This window comes from Phyllopteryx taeniolatus, chromosome 23 (assembly GCF_024500385.1).
Source record: "Phyllopteryx taeniolatus isolate TA_2022b chromosome 23, UOR_Ptae_1.2, whole genome shotgun sequence".
Taxonomy (NCBI): Eukaryota; Metazoa; Chordata; class Actinopteri; order Syngnathiformes; family Syngnathidae; genus Phyllopteryx; species Phyllopteryx taeniolatus.
In genome coordinates this window covers 1,815,200-1,838,095 of record NC_084524.1, presented here as the reverse complement: position 1 = coordinate 1,838,095, position 22,896 = coordinate 1,815,200, and the positions used below count along the sequence as shown (strand labels likewise).

Below are 22,896 nucleotides of genomic sequence, written 5' to 3'. Positions count from 1 at the left end.
CTAAGCTACTCGACTACTCGGGCCAGTCCGACAGAAGCGTTCGGGGGGCGGAAATCAAAACGCTTTCGCAAAGATGGACTGCTGAATTCCAAAGTATATCAATAAGAATAAAACGGATCCCTGGACGGTGAAAGCTTTGGGACTTGGAATGACCACACGTCTATAGCTCCGTCTTTTTTCTTGTTTTGTTATCGGAAATTGGACTCGAGCCGTGATACTATCCATTGCTTTGATTTTCTGGGATAGGAGAGATGGGGAGAAAACATGTACATTCAAATTTGAGGAAAAAAAGCCTTTTGGAGTGTTCTATTGGGAAAATATAGATTCACTCCGATGATCGATTGCATGCTTTGCATCAAGTGTCAACAAAAGCGGTTTTCCTCAAAGAAAATCAATTGAGATATATACAGTACTTCTCTCTCTGCTCACCTCACCACATTCTGCATGTTATCAATGCATAGAAGCAGTCATTGTATACTGCTCAATGACATATTTTGGAAAATGTAATCTGGAGTTGTAAATGATATTTTATTTACTGATCTATGTCAGCAAAGCGTAGTGACAGGCCGTGCAGTTAAATCCTCTTTCATTTGATGGCAAAAGGTACAATGAATCTACATTCATTCATACAACAGAATAGTAGCTTTGTGTTCAACTAAACAGGACCAGATTTCACAATAAATCAATTCGTGTGTAAAGTGAGACGGGAGCCGCAACCCTACCTAGCATCCTGGTATATTATGTGTACATTAAAAAAAAAAAAAGGACATTTGGTATGTATGGCTTAAAAAACACGACCATATCCATAGACAGGCTTAAAAAAGAAAAGACCATAGTTTTTTTTTTTTAAACAAGTTTCCTAAAACAGACCTACTTCTGGCCACAAGGCGGCGCAAGACCCCGCCGGAAGCAGGAGGGCAGCTCCCATAGATATGAACATTAGATAGGCCAGCGCACTTTAGCCGCCCGGCTAACAGTCGTGCTGACGTGAAGGCCATGTTGGGAAGGTCGACGTCCCCATACAAGGTAATGCATGACCACCGAAATTAAGTGGCAATTTGCTCATTTCTCAACCAATTTTCATGAGGGGTTACTGTTTTGTCCATGCCAACGCGTATGCTATCAATAGCAACATTCGTAAAAAAAAAAAATAAAATTTAAAAGAAAAAACATTCTTACATGTGCAAGGGACTCCCAGTTCCCTTGTAGTAATTGTACGGCGTTTTACGCAACAGTATGCAGCGTTGGTCTTATGGTTTTCTTGCCGTCCACAAACACGGAATGCGCTGACGACTTTGACCTCCCTAGCTTAGCGTCGCCGTCGGCACGGAAATGGGAAATGTTTTTTTTCATTGCCCGGAAGTGGTGGCGACGAAACATCTGGAGCATGCGCAGTAGCCTTAATGGGGCGGGCCATTTTCAAACAAAACGGCGGGCAGCATTTTAGCAACGTTAGCAAGACGGGGAAAAAAAACCACGGCGAACGTTTGTTGTTAATGCGTTTGAAAAGTAAGACGAAAAGCAAACCACACAATGACCAGCACACTGAAAGGCATTACACTCAAAGGAAGCGCGGAGCTGGTGGCCGACTTCTTTTGTAAGTATTTACACTGTGTTGCGTTCCACTATCCAAAATGGCCAACATAATTTGGCACAAGACGTTCAGTTGTCCTCTTTGGGCCTCAATATTGTTGAATACATGTTTAGTAACGGCGAAAGTGCACTTCACCCGTAAGAGTCCGGTGCGTCACGGCCAGTGTAACAACTTTGAAAGGTCGTGGAAGGTCACTTCCACATGTTGATGTTTGAAGGCCCGAAGTGACATCTTCTCAACACTTCTCTTGGTGGGCTCACGTGCCTTGATATTGAGTCTGTAGCCATGACAACCTTTCAAGCACGTCAGTGCTGAGATTGCACCGCAGCTTCTCTATTGTGAGGGGCAACGGCCGATGAGTGTTCAGGACGGACGACGACGAGTTTGATCAGACGTTCATTGAATTGTTCCTCATTCCGCAGCTTTCGGCATCAACAGCATCTTGTACCAGCGTGGCATCTACCCTCCGGAGAAATTCACCAGAGTCAGCCAGTACGACATGAGCCTCCAAGTCACCTCGGATCCCGACCTGAAGAACTATCTGGACAGTGTGGTGTCGCAGCTCAAAGGTGACCGATGCGTGATGTTTGACCACAGTGATGGTCGCCGTCACTCATGAAGCAGTGGATGGTATTTAAAGCAGACATGATGCATTTTTATTTCCGAATGTCAAATGTGTCTTCCGAACACGTCTGTGGCGGGCTTCTGCTGAACTCGAGCCCTCTGAAAATTGACGCCCTCCCAAAGTGCATTTCCCCCCCCCACCCCCGTTTTGGGGTGCAGTGGGAATGCTCGAGTGTTTGTGTGTGGGCGCTCACTTTACGGTGGCGGAGACGGGTCACAACAGTTCAGCTGCAACTGAAGTGAGCTCCGGGACTTCCTCCGACCGTTGAACTCGTCTTGCTTGTACTTTGCACTTTCGGACTGCGTCAATTTTCATCAACGTTTTGACGCGGCGTTTGCAATCGTTGCGACCTGTCTCGGCTTCCGTACTCGCTGGCCTAAAAGTCACTCCGGTTTCTTTACATCCAAACATTAAAAAGGACATTTTCCATAATGGGGCCCCCGAAATGTAGGGCACCAACAGCAGAGGGCGCACTCTGGCATATTCCTAAATGGGCTGCAGAGCAAATCAAACGGGAAGTCATTTTCTGCTTTCTGCCGGCAAGTGTGACATTTCTGACTTCTGATGTGGGGGAAAACAAAGTCTCGAATTAAGGACAAAAACGCAGGTGAGCGATCTCACAAAACAGCATAGCGATTCTCAACTGTTGTGGTACAGAGTGGCTGCTCAACTGCACGGTGCAGAAGCTGGTGTTGGTGATCACATGCCTGGAAACGGACGAGGTGCTGGAGCGCTGGCAGTTCGACATCGAGTGCGACAAGTCGGCCATGGAGTGCAGGTGGGTGCCGCCGTTTTGTTCCTTCCCTCCGCACAAAAACCGTTCATTTATTGTTCTTGGGCAGGCAGACTGGAGTCGCTTGTGTATTCTAATGAATTTACTTTAGTTGCGCAATATCAAGTATCAACATTTACATTTGCATTACAATGCAGACGCCACAAGATGGCAGCACAGCATTACGTTGATGATGATGATAAGCTCTCGTCGTTTGTCAGTGCCCCTCGAGAGAAGCCCATTCAAACGATCCAGGGTGAGATCCGCTCGGTCCTTCGACAGATCACCGCCTCCGTCACCTTTCTGCCGCTGCTGGAAACCCCGTGTAAGACGAGTCGCCCGCTCGCCGTTCGCTCGCGGACATTTTTCTCCCCTAACGCCCGCCTCTCCCGACCTTTTCCTTTCGTCCGCCAGGCGGCTTCAACCTCCTGATCTACACCGACAAAGACCTCGCCATCCCCGAAAAGTGGGAGGAGTCCAGCCCGCACTACATCAGCCAGCCGGAGGAGGTGCGCCTGCGCTCCTTCACCACGACCATCCACAAAGTCTGCAGCCAGGTCACTTACAAGAAGACGTGCCCACTTTAAAGCCCGGGGTGGGCAACAACAACAACAACAACAACAACAACAAACTCAAGAAAACCCCAAACACAAATGAACCCAATCATACAATAATTATGAAACATCATTTTTCGTACATTTAGTATGCACAACTTAAAACAGCCGCTCCTGCTTGAACGCAAACTCCTTTGGACTTTTCAAAGCATCCATTAAGCAAGCAAGAGAAGGTAAGCACAGTGTTGCCTTCAACACGAGTTTCTGTGCGTTGCTTGGTAGGGAACTCTTTGAAATAACTTTTCGTGTTTCTTATCAGAGCTGTGGTGTTAAGAAAGAGGCAAAGGAAAACAATCTTTCACAGAATTTATTTCATAGGGCAACGTGGTCTGAGAGGTAGCTCCGAATAGTCATATTGGAACTGATTACGAAATTCTGGTTGGCAAGCCACGTTGAATTAAATCACCGTGCACATTTCCAAAAATGTATTTGTGACTATTTTACGACAAGGCAGTGGAGGAAAAAAAAAAAAAAAAAAAGTAGTTTTTTTTAACTTGGTATGAAAAATAACAATTTATTAGTGTCCTCTGAAAAAAGTGCTTAAAAAAAGACAATATACATTAGGCTAATAAATACATTCAACAAATAAATATGTTTGTGAGAGTCACACTGCAGTAGTCTGTAGATATAATCTGCATCCCAATTTAAGTGTTTTTTTTTTTTTACTTTCATGTGTGTTCATCATGAGTTCGAAGCCACTCGGTGAAAAACAATAAAAATAAATAGCCTCTGTACTGTATTGACAAAAAAAATAAAAATTGGTGACCAATGACTTGTGTTTGTGAGAAGCACTTGCAATTAATATTCTTCGTACCGACCGACACACGAGGAGAGCCGTCACGGCTGGTCCATCAATAGCAGACCATCGCCACGGTAACCAGAGATCTGTGCCTATTCCCGTGGTCGGAAAATACATGCAACAAACAAGGAAATAACAAAAACGCACTAGCGCTTCTCGTGCATCAATTGATACTCATGTCCGCTATGCCACAGTTGCTGTGTTGTGATCATTTTGTATTTGCAAGTTGCACCGTGGGAATTATCACGCAATCTCTGTATGCTGATGACACCGCTGGCCAAATATTGCAATATCGTATCGCGGCTTACTCTGCGATTCCGCTAACGGTCGATATCGTGATGTATCGAGTGACAGTTTTTAATACATCGCTTGATTGTGATGTGCTCGGAATACTATCGCAGTATCGTTAGTCAGTAGGCTGTTGTTCGTGATAGCTTAATAACGTATATGTTGTGAAATGAATCTCACAAAAAAATGTGAAAAAAGTAAGAAAAATGCGAGCAAGTCACATGACACATGAGCGCCCTCGTTCACGTTCACGCCAGACTGTTGACCGGGCCTTTGTCGCGCTCCTCCGCCAAGCACATCCAATGCTGACGGTTCGTCCGGCATCCCTCCAGCAAAGGGGAACAAAAGTCGGACATGCCCGCCAGGGTCTGAGGTGGAAAGAGTTGGGGACAGTGACAGAACCAGTACCCGCCGATGTATGCTCAAATCCAGATTGAGCAATCATTTCTTCTTAACAAAATGACAGAACACCGTTTTCAACAGAAAATTGCTCTAAACTCATTTTGGTCGTTCGTTTCCATGACAACAAATGTTTTTTTTGTTTTTGTTTTTTTCCTGAAAATGTCTTTCATCATTGTCAAAATATCTGGAGGATATTTTCTTGCAACTTTATGTGTCCATTGCGACAGATTTCACGGCTGAAAACTCAATAAAAAATGCACAAATGCCCTTTTAATGTTTTTTTGAACAGTACGTTAGCATCGCAGAATGATGGTATCATATTGTGGAACCGTAAACGAAACATATTTCCTGCTCTATTACCTCGTATAACTGCGTGCAGATGGCGTCAATGAAGGAAACTTGCATGCTGGGAATCTTATCTCGCTTCTCCCGATTCATCAGGTCCTGAAATAAAATGAGACCGTAGCGACGAGTGTAATATTAACAACGAGAGGGGCCATCGTTGGCTTACGCAGGGCTCGATGTGCAGTTCTTGTCTCTCTTTGTCCCCTTGTTCGAAGAACTCGGTGGCCACCAGCTCTGCGATCTGCACAAGGGGGGGGGGGGGGGGGGGGGGTATTGACTTTCAGTTATAATGGTAGCGATTCCACAAAAATTTCATGAGGCAGTCGTTTTTGTTACGCGATAAAAGCCTCGTATTTGGAAGGCTAAGAAAATCGGAATGAAAATCTTATTTTTATGTCCATTAAGTCATTTCACACATAGAAATCCTAAAATACAAGACTTTTTTTTTTTTTTTTTAAGGGGTAAAACAAATGTTCATTCCACAAAAATAAAGTTTATATTAAAAAAAAAAAAAAAGTTATTCTGTGATAAGAAAAGAGTTTTGGGGGTCTCAACTAGTTTGCTGTCCAAAGATGAGCGCCTTTTATTTGTGTTCCCAGGACAGGGATTGTCATAAATTTTTCAATCATGAGCCCTCACACGATACCAACAAACACAATCTGCGAGTGGATGGCCTTTGCCTTTTTTTCCACCAGGCTTACTTGCGCTTCCTAACAAGCTGCACGTTAACAAAAAGTTTTAATAGTACAACAAGAAATAATTTAATAGGAGCAAAGTGGGAATAAATCAAAAGAAATCTTAATATTTAATATAAGGTATTTTTCGGAAGCTTCACAAACAACCCCCAAAAAAAAAAAAAAAAAACCCAATGAAATAATGTTTTGGCACAGTGTCGCCACACTGTTTGACATATCTGCCATATTTTTGTTTCCTAGTATCTCGGTTACCCTCTTTTGCACCGGCCAGGGCTTGGTGATCGCCGATACATCGCATGCAGTCATCAGCATCGACCTGAATGGGAAACGCAGAGCCCTCGTCGTCGATCGAGACGGCAAATAAGGTATTCGAAATGAAGCCGCGCGGCCGGACGATTTGAGCTCACCTCAGCAAGTCTCGGTGGTGATCGCACTCCCAAACGAACCGTCTGTTGTGCGTGAGCTCAAAGAACTCCTCGCGTCTCCTGTTGACAGACAGACAGACAGACAGACAGACAGGCAGGCAAGGCTATGGGGCTAAAGTTGCAATTTGTACGAGAAATACGAAACAGGTCATAAAATGCTCGTAAAGTTGTTCTAAACATTGTAAATTAGGAGTCTGAAGTTGTAAAGTTATACATGAATAGTGGTTCTGTGACGAGGGCAACAAAACATGTACTGTAATTTTGACGCAAATATTCTGGTAATTCTGCTCATAATAGAACAACTTGATTGCCATTGAAGAATCTTCATGAATGGACAACTTCATTCCCATTTAAAAAAACAAAACAAAAACAAACGTGAAAGTAGCATCTACTTACGGTAAGTGTAAAAAGTTTAAAAAGATAAATAAATGCAAATGGTACTTACAGGATCATTTTGAAAAGGGGGAAAACAAATCTCACAGGTTACAGTATCGGAATTTTACAAGTCATATTACGAGAATAAAGTCTATTATTAGGATACATTTTTTTGGTCTTATTTTTAGGTGAATAGTTAGATATTTATAAGACTAAAATATATCTATATTTTTCAAGTCTGAGTGGATCAGAATAAAGTTGTTTTCGCAGAGAAAAAGCACAGGTACGAAAAGTCCGACCGTTCCGTAAATGAAACCTGTAGCTATTACTCGAACGCAAACGCCTACGTTTTATTGCTGCGAAAATCGGAATCGGACACGATTGTCTTTCCCTCCTCCCCTTTTTGTATTTGCAGTGTTTTGTACCTACTCCATGTACAGGGCCAGGTCGGTGGATAAAATAGCTCTCTCAATCATCTTTAGAGTGCATTTGTACTCATCCAGGGAGAGGCCACTCAGGATCTGGTTGCCCTGAAACAGTTCGAGAAGGAGAACCTCGGATGTGTCATGAAGGCCACCATTTTGTGCACGTGCGCTTACTGGACTGTTGAGGATCATGAGGCACTGGTCAAAATGGTGGTGCTCCATGGTGGAGTGGCAGTAAAGCTGTGCCAGTGGGTGCTCACTCCTGATGATTGAACACGGTTAAATGCCCAGCGGGTGACTTACAGCGTATGCTCGTGCGACTCTTGTTCTGCTTCCGTACCTCTGTATGTAGGAGTTGTTGACTCCTCTGTGGTCCAGGTCATGGCAGAGAGTAGCGATCATCAAAGCCAGAACCTCCAAATCCCTTAAACGATTCTTTCAGGAAACAAATGCTGTAAACTATCTTGAAATGAGCTTTTTGGTTACCGGTTTACTGCTACAACTCAACATGACTTGTAGCGACTAAAGAGCATTGGGGGGGGGGGGGATCTACATGAGTTTTTGGTGCGATATGATACTGCTGCTATGCCGCTAATAGAACTTCACTAACCTGCAGGTGCCCAGATTTAAGGAGTGCGAACATGGACTGCGCAGTGTTGAAAGCATGTCTCCAGTTGTGATAGGCCACGTTCTTCCTGTAGTTCTTCTTGACGCTCAGAATCCACTGACATAAATTCTACAAGCATGCAGCAGTCACGTTTGTTCATCCGAGTTGGATCGTTTTGAACACGATGATGAAGCCTACCGTTTGTTTCATCCGGAAGTTGTGCACCAGGTCAAGGTCGACGAACATGCGGACGGCGCCCAACGTGGTTTCGGTGTCTGACAAGTCGAAGTCGCTGAAGCCGAAGTCCAGCAGTCGCAGCGACTGGGCCGAGGGAATTGCGGCCGCCTGCGCAGTGAACGGGGATCGGCGAGGTGGTTAACCGTTAAAAAACCATTGCAAGGGCGGGGAAACGTTAATCGGGAAAAACGAAGCTATCTGTCGTTATGTAAAAACCTAATTCCCACCTTTTGTTAAATCGTGGGTTCACCTGTTTTTGAATAACAGGTCCATGTCACGCGCCACACCAAAGCCTGATTACTGCCAGATTTGTTGAGTCAAGAAATCACTGAAATACCTACCCAAGTACCTGACGGACAAAGTGAAGTAGGCTATAAGATCTAAAAAAGATCTTCATCATACCACGATCCAAGTAAATTCAAGAACAAATAAGAAACCAAGTTAGTCAGTCTGGAAAGGACTACAAAGCCATTTCCAAGGCTTTGAGACTGGGAACAGTGGCGAACCTTCTCAGAAGCGGTCAGTCAACCAAAACTACTCCCAAGAGTAAATGCAACCACAACAAAGCCAGGAGGTCACAATCCAACTCAGAAAAACATCCAGAGAACTGGAAGCCGGACTGGTGTCAGTTTAGATCAGTGTAGCTGACTCAACCATGAGAGGACACTTGGGGGGGGGGGGGGGGGGGGGGGAATGGCATCCATGGGAGAGTTCCAAGGTGAAAACCACTGCTGATGAGATCAAAACCAACACAAAGGCTTTTCTCACGTTTGCCCAGTTACACAACATTTGATATAAAGAACATCATGTCAACAGTTAATTATGGTAGTGACAGTTTGATGGTCCGGGGCTGCTTGGCCCCTTCAGGAGTCGGACCTGGACTACTTGCTGCGAGAAATGGAACAATGAATTCTGCTGTCTACCAGAAAATTCTGCAGGTAAACATCCTGCAATCAGTTCGCTCAAGATCAAGTGCCAAACCTTAAAACATACCAACAAGTCCACCTATGAATCCACGCCTAAATCCAGTAGATATGTTGTGGTATGACTTTAAAGGGGCAGTTGATACTCTGAAATCCTCCAGTATGACCAAGGTAAAACAATTGTGCCAAGAAGAAGGGGGGCCCCGTTTCCTCCACGGTGATGCGCAAGACTCATCAGCAGTTCTTGCCAACACTTGATTTCAGTTATTGCTGCCAAGGGTGGCGCAACCACTTATTAGCTTCAGGGGGCAATTACTCTTTCACATGGGGGGCCCAGATAGGTTTTGATTTTGTTTCTCCCTTAATAGACAAAGAAATCATACTTTTTCCATCTATCATTACAAAAAAAAAAGGGAGTTTGATTGGTTTATTTGGGCAAATACCTTTTCAAGGCTCTGTATATTTGTTTGCTATCTGGGGAGCTTTGTGGTTACCTGGAGCCACTGGGACTCTTCTGCAGCAGCAGAAGCGTGATATGAAAGGACCTGCAAAACACACCAGCAGCAGTTTGTTGAGTACACCGCAGAGCGCTGCAGTTGCGTCTTCGGGCTTTCTACTTCTGATCAGCCTCGAGCCTTTGTGGTTTCTGCCGATGTGGCGGCTACTGACCTCCAAAGTGACCTGCTGCTTGGCCATGGCTCTCTCCACGGTCTCGTACATCTGGGTATTCTGGATGGCCAGGCCACAAAAGATGGCGAAAGCCTCCAAGAATTGCTCGTCGTTCCTGTTGAAGGTCTTGGTGGCGCCCGACACGTCGTCCATCTTGTTCACTAACTGGCAGCAACCTACGGACATGCGTGTGTTTCTGTGATTTCGAAAATAGTCACACTTTATTCCTTTTCACACTTGGTCTGGCTTCTTGTCGTTGGGCAACTTGGTTCTGCTGACATTCTGTTTCCTCATTTGTTCAATTGTAAAACTGCAACTTATTGCCACATGACTTGATGACTTGATTCACGTCACAATACTCGCGCTCGTAACATCTCCTACCTATGACTTTGTCCTTCTTGCCATTCTTGATTGGAGTGCAGAGCAAACTCTTTGTCTGATGTTGCTTTTCACACTGCCCGATTGAAAGAAAAACGTTCGTTTGGTAAGAAAAGGAAAGTGCAAAAAATAAAAATGCAGACCGTCGAGGGGAAGCGTTGGTCTCCGGCGACATCGGCAATGTTGAGGGGCTGCATGGTGTTTTTAACATACTGAGCGTACATGTAGTTGATCTGGTTGACACGACGAGCTTCCCTGTGGACATTTGCAGCAAAATGTGCAAGAGATTCAAATGAAAATGAACTAAATGTTGCATTATATATTCGTTTTCATGAATTTGGTATGGCCATCGGTTGCACAATGGGCACAAAAACCAAAACGGCTTCGAGACAATATAGTCAGGATTATGGGAAAAGTTAGACTCGTCTTTTTGTTGTTGTTGTTATCTTACAACTTGTTTCTTGTAATATTGCGTCTATTTGTTGTCTTATGACAGTCGGACTTTGAATTGAATGGCTTGGGCCTTTGCGTTCAGCTGAATGTGGTCACCTTACCTCTTGGGGGAATTGAGGACTTGAGCTCGCCCCTCATATTCCATATGGAAGACACTGGAAAAGGGGTTCTGAAAGGAAAAAGCCTGAAGTGAAGACAAATCAACTGTGTAGTTCTTGCAGCCAAGCCATTGAGACAATGCAACTTGTCCCAGTTCCAAGCACTGGTGCATTACATATGAAGCCTTGCCAGATTGGGAGTTTATTTCAACATTCCATGTCTTCCTTCTGCTCCCGCCCACCTTATAGGGACTTGTTTTTGCTCAACATGCACTCCCGAAAAGATTCTTTTCCCATTTTAACAGGATGTTCAAGATAAACGAGTGCCTTTTTGTGTTTAGGAAAACTTTGCTCCCCTACCCTTGCAGACCCGTTACTCCTTTGGGTCATAAAAAAAAAAAAAAAAAAGGGCTTTAAATAGAAGATCCTTCAGTGTTTGGACTTGACTTGGGGTCACTGGCAAAGCTAAGCGGTTTTGAGAAGGATGTTTTTCTTCAAGCAAGTAAAAGTCCCAAAAAGCAAAAGTGGGGCGCCTACGGCCTGTGGGCCATATGTGGCCCGCGAGAGGTGTTCTAGGGTCACTTAGACGCTGACCTCTGTGGAGCCGTTCTCGGCAATGAAGACCGTACAAGCCTGGGCCTGCATGAAGGACAGGATGGTTCCCGCGAACTTCCTCAGTAAAACCTCCAGACACTGCTGCTCCTCAAAGATGAGACTGGCCAGTTCCAACAGGACCTGAGAACATCGGAGCTGTCTATATGCATGTACCCAACATGGAGAAGAAATAATACGTTTTTGAACGCAATTTTAGGGATTAGCGTACCTGATTACGTCGGGTTTCTAGCTGTGACGTCTCGTAGAGCTGGGCGTTGTGCAGAACGATGCCCGAAAAGGCCAAGTAAGCCGAGAAGTCCTGTTCGGAGAGAAAAACGTCTTTTTTAAAAAAAAAAAAAATGTTTTGGTCCATCGTATGAAGACTTTTTCTTGTAATATTACAACTCGATTCTCATAACATCACAACTTTATTTCTCGTAACATTATGACTTTCTTCTCGCATTGCATCTTGTTTCTCGTCACGTTGCGACATACTTTCTCCTATCGTAGTTTCTGGTAATGTGAGAAGCGTCAAACTTGCCACGTTACGACGTCATTCCGACGTTTCGCAACGGGAGCGTACGTTGTCGTAGAAGGCGCGTTGACGGCTCATTGATATGCTGCTGCGCCATCGTGTATGAACCCCGGAAAGGGCCCAAAAATGAGTTTTACAGACCTTTTCATCCTGCTGGGTGAAGGCTCCATCCTTGCCATTCTTCTTATTGATAGCTTGAGCCACTCCAACAACCTGCCATTGGGCGGTAGGGACATTTCATTCCATTTCCAGTGACTATACTGTACGTGCCGTTTTCGTAGCCGTTGTTCTCGCCGTTACCTCGTCTCGGTGGTTCTTGATGGGCAGGCACAGAATGCTCTGCGTCTTGTAACCCGTGATCATATCGACCTCCGCGTTGAATCGAGGGTCCTGCGGAGAGGCGAACCGGAACCAGAGCAATTCAAAATGTTCCAACACGAAAGGAAAGGCGCTCCGATAACCATTGACGCGCGAAGCCTTCCCGCGATTCGATGACAAGTGACCGAAGAGCCGGCCAATGACTATGACCGGTGGCCAATTAGCATTATTCGGGCTCATTGCTCACTTAGCCGTCTGATTTTGACGACATTTGGCAAAACAAAAGCGGGAACGTTGAACCGTCGCGACGCATGCCGCGAGCACGTCGCGAGACCTCGTTTTAGCCAGCATCAAAGGCCGGAGGGAGAGCTTTGAATCGAATGTGAGTCCATCTGCTTGACAAGTTGAAGAAAAGAGCTAGTGGCTGTACTGTGCGGGAGCCTGTTTGGACTTGTTAAATAATGATAAACACACTTAACACTCAAGAGCACTCGCACAGAGAGGCTCACTAATTGGACCGCAATTAGAGGAGCAGGCTTCATTAATTGCGAGAGAGTTGATGAAAGCACTTAGAGGATTCAGGGCAAACACAATGTGCTTTCATGAATTGTTTACGATGTACAGTATATACAACGGCCTTTTGTTTGCATTTCCAAACTGCGGTGCATCGGGAAAGCATTCGGTTAATCTCAGCATAAAACCACCGCTAAGCCTCCAGTCAGTGTTTTGAGTAACACTTGTAAAGGTCAGCGTTACCTCATAAGCGTTCTTGATGTTGAGTGGCTGTCCTGTGGCGGCCACGTGTCCCACGATGCCCTTGTTCCACTGCAGCCGGATGCTGCTGCTGGACGATTCCTCCAGCGTGGAGCCCTCGGCCACGTCGAACAAGCGGCTGATCAGGAACTTTGTGTTGGAGCTGTCCTCGCCCACCCGAAACCCCCAACAAAAAGGCATGTTACGGCGCCATGCTGTAAAAAAACGCTAAATACGACTGAAGCGAGCCCTGCCATAAATAGCGGGGGGGAGGCACCCCCCCTGCCTCTCAAATTTGTTTTATAATTGCCAGTATTCATAGTTTAAACTGTAAATATATCACTGGAGCCAATCTCCCCCCTCCCCCCCCCCCCCCCCCCCCCCCGACTTGTGCGACCCAAACCACACAGTTGGTCCTGCGATTGACTATTCATCATTTGTCAAATGCTAACGCTATTATATGAGGAGCCGTTACGGACGCTATACAGGATTAGCTCCCACACTTACTATTCAAATGCTTTCCCACGCACACATACTACTGAAAGGCTCTCATAAACACAACTCAAACACTTTCATACACACAAGTCTTGGTCTCATTAACACTACTCAAACACTCTCATACACACGAGTCTTGGTCTCATTAACACTATGAGAGTAAGACTCGTGCTAATGAGAGTGTTTGAGTCGTGTTAGTGAGAGCAAGACTCGTGCGAATGAGAGTTTTTGAGTTGTGTTTATGAGAGCCTTTCAGTAGTTTTTGTGCACGGGAAACTATTTGAAAGTAATTTGTAAGTGTGGGAGCTAATCCTGAATAATGTCCCTAACGGCCCCTCATACTATCAGGTGTTGTGACGAGAAGAAACATCGCGTTTTTAAAAGTGCAGTGTCCCTCCTCCTACCAGGAATAATGAGTAGCGGTCGGCAGCAATGAGCTCGTTGATGTGGAGGAAGATCTTGTGGCAGAGTGCTGTCACGTCCAGATGGCTCGAAACGTCCTTCACCAGCTCCAGCAGTCGAGCGCAACGATCGCCCCGGTTACTGCCGCCGCTCTCCGCCTTAGCGCTCCCACCTCCGGTTTCAAATTCCGGCATGCCACAGCCCCGCGGGGGGGCGCTCTCGCGGTCGGCGTCGCTCAGAAACGTCACCGCGCCCTCCGGGTCCGTCACCACGATGGGCCGGAGCGGCCGGTCGAATTCGGACGCGGAGATCTTGCGAGTCGGGGCCCCGGGCGACTGGCTGGGGGCTGCGCTGTCCGCGTGGGAGCGATTGTCCGAGATGCTGACGGTGGACTGGCTGTCTTTGGAAGCGGGCGGCTTGATGGCGTGGACGCGTTCCGCGAACCAGGCGTTCACCATGTCCCTGTTAGGAGGGCATATAAGTCCATACGTTCATCATCAACAACATATGTGAATATAGGCAATTGTTTAAAAAAAAAAAAATGGAGGAGGGGCATCGCAGACTTGAGATTTTTCGCAATCTGCCTGTCGCTGTACGTCGCATTATTTGTAGTCAGTACAAAATACTTTTCGGGCAAATGAAGCGAAATTGGATGTCTCGGGGCGCACTAACGCGCTCTGGAAACAGGAGTCCAGAACATTCATTCCATCCAACAGTTTGCTAATTGAGGGAAGTCACGTTTTATGTGCATTAAAAAATATTCTTGACGATTGCTCCCAGCAAAAATGCTACTTACATAAACAACTGCTTGGTCAAATTAAGCAGTAGTAAAGTATTTGGTTGCTGCACAGTCGAGCACAAACAGCCCAGCCACATTTTTGGACAAGTCATTGACGAGCACAAATTAAAAAGCGCACAGTAAAAGTTAATCATTAATTGACCTTTGCGCAATTTCCATGTAACATGCACATTGCAAGTCGGAACAGATTTGAAGACGATAAAAGAGCACACGTGCACGTCGGTCGCCCCGCGTGTACCTGGACGCTTTCCTGACAAAGTAGGAGCGCGTGAAGTCGAGGTGGTCGTCCAGCCACACTTCCATCATGTCGTCCTCCATGGCGTGGCTCTGCCTTTATATATCCACAATAGCGCGACGATTCCCCATATGGCAACCCCCCCCCCACCCCACCCCAGGCCCCCTCCAGGGGGAAAAAAAAAACCACAAATGCGCCGAAGCGAGAGCACTAAAAAGTCAACGTGCGTATCACAGGACGCCACTTTTTTTTTTTTTGTGTGGGATCAAATCGAGGGACGCGAGAGAGGGAGGGAAACGGACACAGAGAGATCAGGCAAACACTTCCTCTTGTCAAACATGAGGAGATAGCGCAGACACCAACCGGCTCCGAAGGACGCGCAGTGGCGTAGCGTGGGGTTACAAGCGTCAGGGGCACACGCACACAGGTCGGTGGAACGCCTTGCACCGTTTACTCACGGAGTTCCTAACCAGGGATTTTTGCAAGGACCACCTCAAAAATGCCATACAGGAATTAAAAAGTTGCCCATTTTTTGGGATGAAAGCAAAACCGTTCTAATCTTCAAAAACAAGCGACAATATTCACTCCCTATTTCACTTAGTTCTTATTAAAAAGAAAATAAACTGCGCCAGCTCTATTCTTATTACGACTTTTTCCAACAAAACAAATGTAATTTATTCTCATAGTCACCAGGTTTTGAATTGTAATATCGCATCGTAATTGTAACTATATTGCAACGTTTCTTGCAAAATGTCAACTCAATTCTCGTCGTATATTTTATTTCCTTTAAAGAGATAAAACACACTGAAGGCTAGTTGCGCAAATGACAACAGACATTTCGCAATAGTCGAGGGGGTGGAACATTTTTATAGATGGCGTCCTGGACCTTTATTGTTTGACAGCTTGCAGTCTTTTCAGCGTGCGCGTTGGTTTGACTTTGGCCCCTCCCCCACCACTGGTGTTCCCTTACTGGCAGATGGTGGGCCGCTGTCCCTGGAGAAGGGGCTTGTTGGACATGACATATGCGGGGAGTTGCACTCCAGAAGCCCCCGCGATAGATGACAACTACTGTAATTTCTCGTGTATAATATGCATGTCAAAAAATTTCAAAAATCAATGGTGCGCATTATACATAGGAATAGGGGAAAATGGGGGGGGGGGGGGGGGGAAACTGGGGAAAATGTTTTATTTCTCGTAAAGTTACAACTTCGTTATCTTTTCTCGCGACATTTCATGTTCTGTTTTTAATTCCATGTCAAAATGATGATAAACAATACATAATGATCATAAATTGTATTCTCGTTTCACCTTTGTCTGGCAAAATTTCCACTTTATTCTTGTCGTCTTACAAAAATCTCCAAATATTATTATACTTTATGTTGCGACTTTTTTTTTTTTTTTTCCTCATTAAATTTCAAATTGAGTTTCCCCTCAATGATAAAGAATTTTGCATGAGAATTGCACGGCGAGCTGGATCAAACTCTCGCCCTAATGGCTTCCCCCCGATCCGGCAAACGTTTGACAAAATCCAGACAAACGTGTCGGCGTAATGTCAAAACAAAAGTCAAAGTCACAGGAAGAGCACAAGAGGCACAAAGTGCTCATTCCTTCAACAGATTATCTGCGATGTCATTTCCTGGCCACGCTTACGGGAATAAAAACGCAGAACTTTCATTGAGCGAAAATTCTTGCCCAGGATTTAGGAACAATTGGAAGAAAACCGTGTACAACTTATGCCGTTTGGATATTACTGTAAAGCAATGAGTCCGACCACTGTACCGCAACAATTATATATATACATATACATATATTTGGATCACAATATCCATATTTTGAGCCGCCCCGACTTCCGAATTGGATTGGGAATCACAGAGCGATACAAGATCATAGCAATATTGAATTCAATGAATAATGAAATTATGTTTGTTTTGTTTTTTGAAATTGTAAAAAAAAATAATAATCATGTTACAAGATGACATGCTACTTTTTATTTTTAAAATACAACATTGAAAAGTGACAGTTTCACACTGAAATTATTATAGAAAAATGTCATCAAAATGTGTCCATTTTTATTTCTTTAATGTAATGTTACACAATATCACACTATACTTTTTGAAATAAAACTTTGAAAGTTACTTGACATCACAATTTCTGTAAAAACAATTGAAATGGCATTTTGAATATTACAAGATATCAAACTGATCAGACATACAGATACTAGCATTATTTTTAAAAAATTTGAAAAATGAATGTCCTTTTTTTTTTTCAATTGTAAAAACAAATTTAAACTGTGTTACACTTCCTTTTATTTTGAACATTGGTTTCAAAATATAACCAATTTTGTAAACCCAAAAAAATGTATACGTTGCAACTGCTTGGCATACGTCGACCTGAAGTAGACCTCTTCCTTCCATTTTTGCCCTAAGCGGAAAAGGTTTGGGCATCCCTGGTATTTATTAATCGTTACGAATAAATTAACGCTAAAGTAAAATGTTGAATCAAGAGCACTTGAAATGGTTTGCTTGCATGCTTGGCATTGAAATCCCGGCCTTCAGTCGGGCAAGTGGTGCACTGCCCCCCACTGGTCAAAACACTCAACCTGACCACAGTGGCAAGTGAGAGCAAGAGACGTTTTTTGTCAGATCTTTTTATTTGGTTTTTTTAATCCTGCCGCTACGCGCGCTTAGTTTTGCGAGCTGCCTGGTCCGGGCGCCGCGTCCTTTCTTGGATGCGGACCTACGACCGTGGAATAGAAATCAAAAGTCAGGAATAAATGTAGAAACAAACAAACAAAAAAAACACCACCATGAATGTGTACTTGCCTGCTGATGTGTTTTAGAGGGCAAGCTTTGCGTTTGTGGGCCAGGCTGGCGCAGTTGAAGCAACCCTCGGCGCCTGGGCTTTGGTCACACGGGTGGTCCGGGAGGGCACAGCGGCCACATGACTGACAGTGCCGCCATGCTACGTCAAGGGTGGCGAGAGATAAAAGGTCATTCCATCCGTCTGGATTGCAATGTAAGTCTCATGACGTAATGGACCGTAAGACCGAAAAAAAACAAAAAAACGTGCGCTTACAAGGTTTCACACATCGCCCGCACAGAGCGCAGTGTTTCCACTGGCGGCCGTCCTGGGAACAGAAAAAAAAATTGGACGCAATTTTCAGTCAACTGCGATAAATTCAGACAGCAAATTGTCGCTGTCCGATAAAAAGCATATATGGCCTCGTTTCTTTGAAAAGTTTTCCTTTTGTGATTTCTTTCCTTGTAAAATTTTAATTTGGTTTCTTCAAAAATTTCCATTGCGATTCCCCCCCCCCCCCCTCCTCATTTGTGGGGGGAAAAATAAAATACAATTTTGAGTCAAGACTTTTTAATGAAAAAATAAACTTTTTTCCCTTATAACAATGCAATGTCTTCTACCCTAACATTGTAATTTTGTCCTTGTTTGGTGCAAAGTAAGAGTTTATTCAAATTCAAAGATGAACCTCGAACTCGTGATGTTGTCTCTTTTTTTTACTTCTATCATGGCGGCAAATGTCCATTGTTACCGTTGTTCTTTTTCATTGGACAGCGGTGACAAAAGGTCAGCGACGGCCGCAAGTTACCTTGGATGGGCAGACGTCGCATTCGGCGCAGTGCTCGTTGAGGCGCCCCACGTATCTCTCGCAAATGGCGCAAAATCTAGCGGGACGAGAAGCAGAAGCGCTGCCGAAAACCTTCAGGAAGTTTTGTTTTGCTTTTTGGGAGAATACGGGACTACCTGTAACCCTCCTCCTCGGGGAGGACGATTTCAGCGGGGGAGATGTTCGTGAACAGTCGGACCGGAGACTGCTTCCTTCCCGTCTTCCCGTGCTTGTACAGGGAATGGTTATCGTAGTCCACCTGGGAGAACGAGGACAACCAAGTCCGCATAAAGACAATTCAATGACATTGAAGCCCCATTCATTGCAGAGGATACGTTTCAAACTTCTCTGCCAAACAAAAAGCATTATGAAACAATGTTTTAACACTCCCACGCCCTTTAAACACCCTTTAATATGGAGGGAACAACGTTGACTTTTTGACTGCATTTGAATCACTATGTATATGTTGTCAGTACTTGCGGGATATGATGGGGGTTTATGCAATATAGCGAGATTTCATAAAGTCAACCGCAGCCTCTCTCAAAATGGCTGCCCTTACCTGGTAGTCCAGCATGGTCAGAGAGGGAAAACAGGCCAGGATGCGAGGTTCCATGAAATACGGGAAGATCCATATCAAGGGCATGTCGACATAACTGCCGTCTGCGTAGACACAAACGAAAACCTGTCAAATATTTTCCCCGTAGCAGAATATTCAGGACGGCGAATAAAAAAAAAAAAATGCACTGACCGGCGCTTTGCTGATTCCTCCAAGTCTGCGAGATACGAGAGAAGCTGCCGGCCAAGGGTTTGACCAGGCCCCCGAACGGAGGGTCGGCCACCGTGACCGCCTTCTCCCCATCCGACTCTCTGAGGAAGGCCCGGACCGCCGCACTCGAGGCCTGAAAGGAAGATCGTTCGTTACCGACTCATTATTTTTCAATGTTGGGATACGTTGTGGCGAAAAACATGACTCAATATCTTCTGACCGTTTATATTTGCGCCTTAGCAAACTGCATTGGGCATCATCTGTTAATTACCTCGCCATCGAAGAAGTGATGATTGAACATGTTGTAGTGGCAGAATTCATCTTGGCCGTAGAACTGGGCATATCTGAGAAGAGGAGAACACTGCAGATTTCTGTCACGTGTAGGACACGGACGGACGGACGTGCGCAGCGCTTCCTCCCAGCTGGCGACACGGTGCGTCTTTCCGACGACGGTTACGCGCGAGCCCACCTGAAGTCGATGTCCAGCAGAAGGCTCTTCATCGGCTCGGCTGCTCCGTCCGCGTTTCCCGATTTGATCAGCTCGTGGAGTCTGGGAAGAGTCCCGTAGTTTTACTCTACACTCTCATTCGCCGACTCCCGTGTCACTCACAAGGACAGGGCCCCGCCTTTTAAAGCCACACACATTCAAAGTCACACACACTGCAGTGCGGATGGTGACTCAGGCGGACAAAAACATTATCTGCACCTCACGTGCATATTTTGGACTGGTATTGTGCATAAAGCTTCGCTACTTCTTGGATTTTCGTCTATCGCGGGTGGGCTCTGTACGCAGCGTAACCCCTGCGATAAATAAGCAGGGGGAACACCGCATCGGGTTCAACGGTCACATACGAGCGGCTCACCTGGGCGTGCCCACGCATAGCACCTTGTTGTAGCCCAAGGCAGCCAGGGTGCCCAGCAGGAAGCGGGCAGTGCGCTCGGTGAACAGATACTGGGCGTAGCTCTTGTTGTTGTCCAGGGGACGCAGCAGCCTGCTGGGCTGCCTCAAAAGGGCGGCGGCCACAGGGACGCGCACGTGCGCGGCGTGCGCGTCCACCTCGTCGGCGAGGAGGACGAGCTGGCAATCCTGACAGAACTTCTTTTCATCCGGCGGGAGGGAGATAAACTGTAGGAACCTTCAGGGACGATGCGGAGTCACATTTGGCTGCCAGCTAGCCACTGATTTATTCATTTTAAGTTTCAAGTTTAATGCTAACACAAAATGCAAAACGTCATCGATGCTACGGTTGTTATAACATGGACGCGTTCTAAGGATGATTTGATCACAAACGGTGCAGCAACACATGTAGACAGACAATATAACAATACTCAAGCATATATTTATCCTACGTATAGTGAAAGAAAAACAATGGCAAGCATAAGATGTCTAGAAAATACTGTACTTAGATCCTAAAAATAAAAATGAAAACATACAAATAGCCGTTAATCTTACCTGGCACTGTACTGCTGCTGGCTGAAGGGGGCCCTCTGCCTTTTGTTGTTCGCTTGCCTGGCCAACTCTCTGGCTTCCGACACCTTCAAACCAAGCGGAGCATTCATTCAAACTCTGTATTGATAAGCAAGGCACATATTGCACATTGTCTCGGTTCTTCGTACGCGGGCTAATTGGACTTTCTAGCATGTGGTGCTAACATTTCATTATTCTGCCTGTCACTATGTATCGCTGGCATAGATAGATGAGTCCACGAGAATCATAAAAGCAAAAATCACGCAATGTTCGTCACATCTTTTTGTGAATCACTCCCTGAATTACATCCTAAATTGACTGAATTAATTAAAACAAAACTGCTTTCTATCAAATGTCTACCTTTTCGTCCTCCCACTGGAAAAAGTTGCAGTCCTTCCGGTCTCTGCAAGCCGAGCACGCGTAAAACCTCCTTCCTCCCTCGCCACGTTTCCTGACTTTCTCAAATAACAAAGTTGGTCCTGCAAACCAAATGGAAATGTCATCGCAAGCGCTCACGATCGATTAGCTGGGTCTGGACTCCTGTTTACCATGTGGGCAGCGCGGCGTTGATCTGTCGCCCTCCGAAAGAATAACTTCGTATCCCAAACAGCTGTCGTCCAGCCCGACTGTATCCATGTGGTAAGCGGCTAGTTATTTCAATATGTAACACTTTGATAATATAAGACGATTAAACGTGCGGAGTCATGTTGTAGACTTGACGAGACCGAGGTTGGAAGTTGCAACCACGTCTCCGTTTGGAAGGCGTAGCCTTGTTTGTCATTGGACAGTCACGAATCACATGAGCAGTAAATACTTCCGGGTACTCCCGCCCCCTTTCTTTTTTGAACGTATTTTCTTTTTTAAAATCAGAAGTGAAACAAAATATACAACGCAATACAACAAATATAAATAATCAAAAATAAACAATAATAAAAACAGTCACGGATAAGCACCAGTGAGTAAGTCAAATGACCAAAGTGACTTCTGCTTCCAGTTGCTTAGCATACATTTCGTCCTAGCTACTGTAGTTGGCTTCGGCTCGCGTCACTCTTCACTCTGTTTGAATCAGGAATTGTAGGTTACTTCCTATTAAGGAGAGCGAGGAGCAACTGTGTTCGGATATACATACGCGCATGGCTATCTAGCAAGCTAGCGTAGCTTGTTTTTCATTTGGGACAGTTCAAGTGTTATGCCCCCGAGCTTGTAGTCCAAATATGCCGCCCGCTATGCAAAAGGAATTGAGTTACGTTCCTTTGGGGACTACAATTCCCATGGAGGCCTGCGCCTCACTTTGTCAGTTTGAGTCGTCATTTCACTGCTGTTCCATCCAGGAGGCTCTGGAAGTGTCCTTTCAGCGTAAAATCTTTTAGAAATTAATATATATATATTTTTTAATGTATGTTCTTTTTCCATACTCAAGGCTACCTGTAAGAGCAATTATTGTAAGCAGTAAAATGCAATATTTTTGTGTGTAGGTATATTTAATAATGAACAATATATGCTGTGCTTTTATTTCAGTAGTCAACCAAGGAAACTCATGAACTTGTATTTGTGTCTTTACAGGCCTTGTTTCGCGAAGTACGTTCACGCCCAAGCTGGCTGCGTTAGAGAGGCGTTGCCGCAGTGTCTGCGGGCCATAAGACATCAGTCACATCAAACCGGGAGCCACCAGGCCCCTCCGTGGGTCCCTCCCAACGAAGAACTCCCCCACGCACCCACGTAAGGTGGTGAATGGGCGTCGCGCAACAGCTGCTGGGATCCTTCATCCTGGACCGGTGAGGAGAGGCTCTTTATTTACAGCGCATCATCTGACTGACACCATGAGCAGCACCGGTAAGACATTTTGATTGGAGCTTGCTTATTGTATAGAGTTACTGATGCTGTGAAACCATAGTAAATGCAGAAACAAATATTTCCTAGAATGTGTCAGCCTGTCTAGATGTTTGGTTCCACAACAATCCAACCTATTTACCCTTGAGCTCTTTCGTTGGGTTCAGATGTTGCCACTGCGGATGGTGACCCCAGCAAAGAACGCCCTCCCTAGACCGGGTAATACAAGCTCGCACCTCTTAAGATGTTTGGTTTCCCCACAATGCAAACTTTTTACCCACGGTACCCACCATTGGGTCGGGTAGGATGCCACTCCAGGTGGCGGGCGGTGTCCACGACAGGAAGGCCCACCCAA

At 45.3% G+C, this 22,896-nt stretch overlaps 3 protein-coding genes across 6 annotated transcripts; 1 reads left to right on the top strand and 2 right to left on the bottom strand.

Annotated features, from left to right (window-relative positions):
• Window positions 1-1,391: 1,391 nt before the first annotated feature.
• On the top strand, window positions 1,392-4,377 carry mad2l1 (MAD2 mitotic arrest deficient-like 1 (yeast)). The gene is made up of 5 exons (XM_061763689.1): window positions 1,392-1,597; window positions 2,017-2,163; window positions 2,877-2,997; window positions 3,213-3,316; window positions 3,406-4,377. Exons 1-5 carry the CDS (start codon window positions 1,534-1,536, stop codon window positions 3,576-3,578), a joined length of 609 nt encoding a protein of 202 aa, XP_061619673.1. The 5' UTR covers window positions 1,392-1,533; the 3' UTR covers window positions 3,579-4,377.
• Window positions 3,897-15,419, bottom strand: pde5ab (phosphodiesterase 5A, cGMP-specific, b). 3 transcript variants are annotated; one of them, XM_061763687.1, is made up of 22 exons: window positions 14,859-15,253; window positions 13,825-14,283; window positions 12,928-13,102; window positions 12,154-12,243; window positions 11,995-12,066; window positions 11,548-11,637; window positions 11,319-11,459; window positions 10,728-10,795; window positions 10,317-10,428; window positions 10,177-10,249; window positions 9,796-9,971; window positions 9,621-9,671; window positions 8,165-8,311; window positions 7,970-8,095; window positions 7,700-7,794; window positions 7,534-7,621; window positions 7,364-7,464; window positions 6,542-6,619; window positions 6,387-6,450; window positions 5,606-5,680; window positions 5,455-5,538; window positions 3,897-5,060 (listed from the first exon to the last, which is right to left on the bottom strand). In XM_061763687.1, exons 1-22 carry the CDS (start codon window positions 14,936-14,938, stop codon window positions 4,941-4,943), a joined length of 2,565 nt encoding a protein of 854 aa, XP_061619671.1. In that variant the 5' UTR covers window positions 14,939-15,253; the 3' UTR covers window positions 3,897-4,940. The 3 variants fall into 3 exon arrangements, 2 of the variants coding, with proteins under 2 accessions (XP_061619671.1, XP_061619670.1); XM_061763686.1 differs by having other exon boundaries at window positions 7,364-7,621; window positions 14,859-15,255; XR_009786779.1 differs by lacking the exon at window positions 6,387-6,450 and having other exon boundaries at window positions 5,004-5,060; window positions 7,364-7,621; window positions 14,859-15,419.
• Window positions 15,420-16,828: 1,409 nt separating this feature from the next.
• zcchc4 (zinc finger, CCHC domain containing 4) lies at window positions 16,829-21,934 on the bottom strand. Of its 2 annotated transcripts, XM_061764368.1 has the most exons (13): window positions 21,260-21,934; window positions 21,072-21,190; window positions 20,697-20,779; window positions 20,107-20,379; window positions 19,713-19,793; window positions 19,515-19,587; window positions 19,226-19,376; window positions 19,037-19,137; window positions 18,615-18,736; window positions 18,460-18,535; window positions 17,931-17,982; window positions 17,678-17,816; window positions 16,829-17,591 (listed from the first exon to the last, which is right to left on the bottom strand). In XM_061764368.1, exons 1-13 carry the CDS (start codon window positions 21,345-21,347, stop codon window positions 17,504-17,506), a joined length of 1,446 nt encoding a protein of 481 aa, XP_061620352.1. In that variant the 5' UTR covers window positions 21,348-21,934; the 3' UTR covers window positions 16,829-17,503. The 2 variants fall into 2 exon arrangements, with proteins under 2 accessions (XP_061620352.1, XP_061620353.1); XM_061764369.1 differs by lacking the exon at window positions 20,107-20,379 and having other exon boundaries at window positions 21,260-21,933.
• Window positions 21,935-22,896: the final 962 nt, after the last annotated feature.